Source organism: Geospiza fortis, unplaced genomic scaffold, assembly GCF_000277835.1.
Source record: "Geospiza fortis unplaced genomic scaffold, GeoFor_1.0 scaffold569, whole genome shotgun sequence".
NCBI classification, from domain to species: domain Eukaryota; kingdom Metazoa; phylum Chordata; class Aves; order Passeriformes; family Thraupidae; genus Geospiza; species Geospiza fortis.
This window is the reverse complement of record NW_005054621.1, coordinates 262,400-270,346: the sequence shown is the minus strand read 5'-3', so window position 1 is coordinate 270,346 and position 7,947 is coordinate 262,400. Positions and strand designations below refer to the sequence as shown.

Here is a 7,947-nt window from a genome sequence, read left to right as displayed (position 1 = left end):
CCAAAAACCACTTGGAATTTAAATTCGGCCCTATGTGGAATTAAAAAAAAACAACAAACCACACACCAAAAAAACTTGGAATTTACATTTGGCCCTGTGTGGAATTAAAACAAAACAAAACAAAAACTTAGAATTTAAATTTGACCCTGTGTGGCATTTAAAAAAAAAAAAAACACCTTGGAATTTACATTTGGCCCTGTGTGGAATTTAATAAAAAAAATCTTTTTCAACTTCAACCTGACTTTTTCAGCTGAGTGAAAATCCCATTTTGCCACCTCCTCAGCGCTGGAATCTCCTGTCTCTGAGGGGGAATCTCTCCTCCCACGGGCTCCTGACACTGCCTGGGGCTCATTGCACACGGAATATCACAGAATATTCCCTGGGCTCCCATCCTGGCTGCTCTCCAGACACAAATCCAAACCCCCAGCTGCAGATAATGAGGATTTCTCCCAAAAGGAAGGGGCGAGGCTCATCCTGGCTCGTTCCATCCATCCAAAGAGGAGCTGTGGTTTGTGTCAGCTCCGTTTGACCCCTCGGGATCATTTCTGGGGTGATTGCACCTGCCTGGGGCTGAGTCACTGTGGGGAAGGCTCCTGTCTGCACTGACACAGAATCAAATAAATCAGTGAATATTCACTTTTACACTGCTCCATCTCCCAGGATTCAGTGAATCACAGCCAAGGGGAGGAAAACAAAGCGATGATGCGAGAGGAGAAAGGGCTGGAACATTCCCTCCCTTTCCAGCACACGCTTGGATCTCTCACTTGGCGCCTTGGGTGAACTTCTGGGCATGTTTGTGGCTTTCTGCGGACTCCGCCTTTTGTTCAGCAATCCCAGAGGGTTTTCCAAAGGCTCCTGGAGCTCTGGCAGGGCTGGAGTTGTGCCCATTCCCTGGGGAGCCTGGCAGTGCCCACCACCCCTGGGGGAAGAGCCTTTCCTTGATCTCCATCCCAAATCCCAGAACCTTTCCTGGGATCCATCCCAAACCCCTGAACCTTTCCCTGATCTCCATCCCAAATCCCAGAACCTTTCCTGGGATCCATCCCAAACCCCTGAACCTTTCCCTGATCTCCATCCCAAACCCCTGAACCTTTCCCTGCTGTCCATCCCAAACCCCTGAACCTTTCCTGATCTCCATCCCAAATCCCAGAACCTTTCCTGATCTCCATCCCAAATCCCAGAACCTTTCCTGATTCCATCCCAAACCCCCTGAACCTTTCCTGGGATCCATCCCAAACCCCTGAACCTTTCCCTGCTGTCCATCCCAAACCCCTGAACCTTTCCTGATCTCCATCCCAAATCCCAGAACCTTTCCCTGATCTCCAACCCAAATCCCTGAACCTCTCCTCGCATCCATCCCAAATCCCTGGCACAGCCCCAGCCCTTCCTGGGCTCTGTCCCTGCCCAGTGAGGTCCCTCCTCCCCTCCAGGACCCTTTTCCAGGCTGATCCCCCTTCCCAAAGCAGCGACGCCCCGGTTATTTCCTCCTCCCCAGCCCTGCCTTGCGCAGACTCCCCATGTGACATCTCCCACAGGACCTGCTGGCCCCGGGAATGTCACCCTGCTGCTGGCAGCTCCTGGCTGGCAGCCACCAGGAGGAGATGCCAGCACTTAAACCTCACTCTAATTAACTCTGCTATTCCACTTCCCTCGTTTTCCGCCTCCTGAGCTGCTGCAGTCCCTGGTTCAGGGTGAATTCTCCTCTCTTGCTGGTTCTGCTTCCCTTCGGGGAGCTCCCCAGCCCTGAGCCACCCAACTCCCCCAGAGTTCTGGGAGGAACAAACAACGCCAAATTTCACCAATCCCAAGTGAAAATAATTCCCATTTCTCGCCTCTGACGTCCCCTCCAGGCAGGAGGAACCTTGGTGTAACCTTGCTCATCCCATAAACAATGTCTCATGATTAGTGGAGGATTAAAATCGCGAATTAAAGCTGCAGAAGAAATGAGTCACATTCTGCAGCAGAAAGGGCGCCCAGGAACTCAACAATCCAGGGGAATCATTCCCCCCATGGCTCCAGGATTATTAAACTGCCTGCTGCTAAATTTAGCCAAGTTTGAACAAAGAATATTAACGTGAGCTTTCAGTAAACATTAGTATTCTAAAAATAACGCTGGGAGAGGGAACATTGCCTGTCTTTGATTCAGACTCCCTGGTGAATGGCATTTGTATGAGTAAAGTGTCAGGCAGATAACGTATCTCTGCCACAAACAAACCCCAAAAAAAGGAACTTTCAGATGACCCACGAGCAGCTCGCCAGAAATGGGGGCTAAAAAAAGCCTTTCCGAGCGTTGCCGTTTGCATAACTCTCCTTTTTCTTTTAGATTTTTTATGGTTTGGGTGAAGTTTGCTGCAGCTGGGCAGCGTTGAGGTGGGTTTTGCTGGGAAGGAAGGAAGGAAGGAAGGAAGGAAGGAGACAGCTGGAATGGGATCTCCAAATACAGGCAGGCACATCCCTCCCGGGCCAGGCAGGAATTTGGGAATTCGAGCTATGAGGGTGAATTCCAGCTCCCAGCGTAGCTGGGGTGTGAGCAGGAATAGGGGAGAGAGAAAAATCACCCCTAAAAACAAACTGGGGAAAGGGGAGCACTGAGGGGCTGGGGAAAAAAAAGTTTAAAAATGAGATTTTATACTGAGGAGAAGGAGCTTTTACACTGAGAAGTGAGTTTTTTCAGAGAGGAGAAATGAGCTTTTAAATGAGGAGAAATGGGCCTTACACTGAGAAGAAGGGAGCTTTTAAATGAGGAGAAATGAGCCTTTACACTGAGGAAAAATGAGCTTTTACAGTGAGGAAAAGGAGCTTTTAAATGAGCTTTTACACTGAGGAAAAGGAGCTTTTACAGTGAGGAGAAAAGAGCTTTTACACCAAGGAGAAAAGAGCTTTTACAGTGAGGAAAAGGAGCTTTTAAATGAGAAGAAATGAGTTTTACACCGACAGAAATGGGGTTTGAGCTTCAAAAACCCCCAAGAGCAGCCACAGCCGTGTCCTTCGATCCTCCCGTTCCCAGGAGAAACAGAAATGTTGAAATTCCACGTGGAGATAGTGGGACACTGCTCTGATTCCCTGACCCCAAACAATCCAATCCTGCTGCTCCCGTCCCAATTGCTGTCTGCTTCCAGCACTAAAAATTCATTGTTTCTTTTGATACACCAAAAATTCATTGTTTCTTTTCATACACCAAAAATTCATTGTTTCTTCTGATACAACTTTGGGCCAAAATCTCATTTTTTTTTTCCAAGGGTAAAATCCTCACCTGTATTCCCGAGCAGGTAAATCCAGCTGGGACCAAATTTCAAAGCCACAAATTTCAAAACCACAAATTTCACCCACTGGGATGGAATTTCCCAAAACTATTTGGATCAGCAGGTCTGCGGAGCAAAGAGAACTGGAGCAGAGGTGGCCGGGTCCGGTGACCCCTCGGAACTTTGACACAATTTTGGAGCCTCTTGGTTTCTTTTTCCCTTCTCTTGAGGTCAAACGCAGTAAAATCATCCCTGGAGTTGGGTTTCTTGACCCAGACAACTTCCTGCTTCAGGGATGGGTGAGAAGAGCAATAAAAAATTTTGAGTAGGAGCTAATTTGAGGATAATTTATCATTTCTTTACCTTTGTCAGCTGAGGGGGTGATGTGGGGACACCCTGCAAAGGCCATTCAATTTCCCTGGGTTTGCTCAAACTCAGAAATCCAAGCTCCAGACTCCTCTGGAATTATCATTTTACCCTGGAGTTGATGGTGAAAGTACAACGAACAACCAAATTACTTATCAATATTTATTATTTAATAGTATTATTATAATAGTTATAGTATATGTTATATTATAATATCATTTATATTATATTATATTATTATCATATCATATTATAAAAGTATACATAATATTATATATTATATATTGTATATCATACATAATATATTTAAAATTACATTTATTTTTATTCTATTATTATTTACTATTTATTGTTTAGTAATATTATTTATTAATATTTCCCCTCATAATAAGAACAATGGGAACACTGGAATTAAGACTGGAAAAGCTCATTTGCTGTATTCCCATCCATAAATTCACCAAGTTCTACCTTAAACCTGATTTCTTTTCTTGCCTTCAATATCTTCCCTGTAAAACCTACAGAATCGTGACCTCTGGCAGTTAAAATTTCCCTAATTTGCAGTTCATGTTTATTCATGAGCAGCTCATTTTAGCACTTGGCCTTGGCCTGGTGGCTGAGGAGCAGAAACATCTTTGAAGAGAAAAATAACATTTTTTATTTTTATTTTAGCTCAACAGACACAGCTGGGCTCAGACAAAGGAAGTTTGAGGCCACAAACCTCTTCTTCATGCCTGAAAGAGAAAATTTGAAATTAAACACAGCTCAAGAGCAGGTCTGAATAAAAGTTAATGGTGTCAAAATAATTTGAGGAAAAGTATTGAAAATATATATATGTGTGTATATATATGTGTATATACATATATACCCATATAAATAAATTTTTTTCCTTCAGAAACTTCCCTTGGAATCCTGGATATTTGGATTTTACACTGTAAAAGCTGAAGACCCCCAGGGTAAAATGTCAGACAGGACCCCAAATACTCAAATTTGGTGTCACTGGTTTTTTTACCATCCCTTTACAGTTCGCTGTAGGAACCTTTAATATTTTTAACAGTGACCTTTTAATCCTGCCACACTGTGGTTTTACAAAAAGGAAGAACAAGGCAAGATATTATTTAAAAATGCACATTATAAACTTCAAAAAATATTGTTGGAAAGCCTGACACTGCTCCGAGAACCCCAATTAAGAAACATCTGGAATAATTCAAATTAAAGCACAGGTTCCACAAGGTGCAGAGTTAACTTACCTTAAAAAGCCTTATTTTATGTGAGTTAACTGGGGAGGAGGAGGCTCTCTGGAGAGATAATAGTTTAGGAATTTGTGTCTATTTACAAAAAATAAATTGCTCCAAAAATTCCTCGTAAAGAGACATTCCAGGAAGATTCACTCCACATTCCTTTCTCTGAACAGCTGGACTGAAAAGGAAAAAAAAAAAACCTAAAAAATTTAAATGTAATTCCTCCTTTTTTTTTATTTCCCAGGAGTTTAGAGAAAAATTCCTTCCCTGGATGAGTTTGAAATAATCAGATTTTTGGGGAATTGGGGAATAAAGGAAGGGAGAGAGCAAGGGAAAAATCCCGACTTAATTATTTCCTCTGTGGCTCCCCGGGATGGCGGCAGGGTGACATTTCCACCTGCCCCATGACTAATTTAGGAAAAGGAAGAGCTGGCCAAAAAGTTATTTTTGGCCACCACGGCGACGGGGCCAGCGAGGGAGAGGGACAGGTGCAGGGCCAGAGTGTGACATGGGGGTGGCATGAGCCCCCCAAAAAGGGGACATCGCAGGGTGGGGCTGAAATTCCCCCAAAATGGGACTTCGTGGGGTGGAATTCCAACAAAAATGTGATTTTTGGAGGGGGTTGAAGCCTCCCTTTCCCCCCCCCCCCCAAAAAAAAATGTGGAATTAGAGGGTTGGAGCAGCCCAAGGTGTGACTTGAAGGGTTGGCTGAAATCCTCCTAAACTGGGGCACTTGTGGGGTTGAACACCCTAAAAATGGGACACTGAAGGGTGGGCGGAAAAGCCGCTAAAATGTGACATTGGGGGGGTGGGCTGGATCCCCCCAAAATGTGACATTTGGGGGTTAAAACCCCTCTAAGATATGACATTGTCAAGTTGAAATTGCCCATAAAGCGACATTGGGGGGTTAAACCCCATAAAATGTGACACTTTGGGGTTCAAACTGCCCAAAAAACGACACTGGGGGGTTGAACCCCCCTAAAATGTGACATTGGGGTATGAACCCCTCCCCAAAATGTAACATTGAGGGGTTGAAACTCCCCTAAAATGTGACATTGAGGGGTTAAACCCCCCCAAAATGTGACACTGAGGAGGTTCAACCCCCCAAAAAGTGACATTGAGGGGGTGAACCCCCCCTAAATGTGACCCTGAGGGGTTAATACCCCCAAAATGTGACATTGAGGGGTTAATCCCCCCAAAATGTGACACTGAGGGGGTGAACCCCCCAAAAAGTGACATTGAGGGGGTGAACCCCCCCTAAATGTGACCCTGAGGGGTTAATACCCCCAAAATGTGACATTGAGGGGTTAATCCCCCCAAAATGTGACACTGAGGGGGTGAACCCCCCCTAAATGTGACCCTGAGGGGTTAATCCCCCCAAAATGCGACACTGAGGGGGTGAACCCCCCCAAACTGTGACACTGAGGTATTCAATCCCCCCAAAATGCGACACTGAGGGGTTGAACCCCCCCAAAATGTGACACTGAGGGGGTGAACCCCCCCAAAATGTGACACTGAGGGATTGAACCCCCCAAAATGTGACATTGAGGTATTCAATCCCCCCAAAATGCGACACTGAGGGATTGAACCCCCCCAAACTGTGACACTGAGGTATTCAATCCCCCTAAAATGTGACACTGAGGGGTTGAATGCCCTCAAAATGCGACACTGAGGTATTCAACCCCCTCCAAAATCTGACACTGAGGGGGTGAACCCCTCCAAAATGCGACATTAAGGGGTGAACCCCCCCAGAAAGTGACATTGGGGGGTTCGACTCCTCCAAAAAGTGACATTGACGGGTTGAAGCCCCCCCAAAAAGTGACATTGAGGCTTGGCCGGCCCTGCCCCGAACGTGACATCGCGGCTCATGACGGTCACAGGGCTCCTGCGGGGCGGGGACACGGCCCTATAAATCCGCCCCAAAAGCGCCTTTTCCTCAATGAAAGGCTCGGGGAGGCAGAGCAGAGCCAGGGGAAAGGAAGGAACACGGACAGCGGGGTTTTTGTTCCGCTTTAAGTTCTTTCACCCTCCCCAATTTTATTTTTTCCCCCCTCTCCCTCGCCACATTCCGGCTCAAGAGGCGACTCGGCAAAATGAAATATATTATAGGCATCGGAGGGTAAGTCCTTGCTAAAAATCTGGCTTGTTTTATGGTTTTTTCGGGTTTAATTTTTGGGGGTTATTTATCTGGGAAATGGGATTTGAGATATTTGAGGATATTCGGGATATAGGATTTGAGAGATGATGCAACTTGATGCGTGTTAATTCGTCGTGCTTAAAGACAGCAGGGTGTATTTAAGACACACTTTGAAGACATCCACTTTTATATATTCTTTAATATATATCTTAATATATACTTTTAGATGTGCTTTTATTTGATATATCCTTTTATATATTTTATAGGATTTAAAGAATGGATGCTGCCTCAACGGAGGGCAGCACATCCTTTCATACAGACTTATCTATATACATTTTATATATATTTTTAATACTTATTTGTCTTATATACATATTTATATATACAAATTTTATACATATATGTTTATATATTTTTAGAGATACTTTCATCAGCAGTTTTATTTATCCTTTTATAGTTTTAACAGGAGGGATGCTGAGATGGCAAAAACACTCTCTCAAGTAAATTTAGAGGCCAGATAGACCAAGAAAATTATTTTTAAAATTTCTCTGAAAGACGAAGAGGGGGAAAATCCCGTTTCTAATAAGATGGGGCGGTGGTGTATAAAGGGCATTGATTTTAATTTTAAAAGCAGGATTTAAGGTGTGCTGGTGTTGGGACGGGGTGAGAGTGCCGCGGGAAAGTTCCGGAAATGGAATAGTGAAGGGTAATATGGGTTATTAGAATGATAATATATCAATAATATGCGACTGAGGGATTTATACAGCCTTGGGATTAAAAAAAAAAAGGAGGAGGAGTTAAGTTATTCAGGGCTTTTACATTAAATGGGTTATGGGGCGTATGAGGGCAGCGAGGCCGCTCCATCTTGAGCAGCGGGGCCGCGGTTGTGAGGGACCGGCCATGGCGGCCCTTCAGGGGCTCGGGCTGTGAAGGACCGGCCATGGCGGCCCTTCAGGGGCTCAGG

General features: G+C 44.8%; 1 protein-coding gene across 1 annotated transcript in view; it reads left to right on the top strand.

Annotated features, from left to right (window-relative positions):
* Positions 1-6,776: 6,776 nt before the first annotated feature.
* The window catches only part of NMRK2 (nicotinamide riboside kinase 2), a 5,793-nt gene continuing 4,622 nt past the window's right edge, over positions 6,777-7,947 (top strand). Inside the window, exon 1 of the mRNA XM_005430357.2 lies at positions 6,777-6,965. Coding sequence (XP_005430414.1) covers positions 6,940-6,965 — 26 coding nt within the window. The 5' untranslated portion in view covers positions 6,777-6,939. The remainder of the gene's footprint in view (positions 6,966-7,947) is intronic.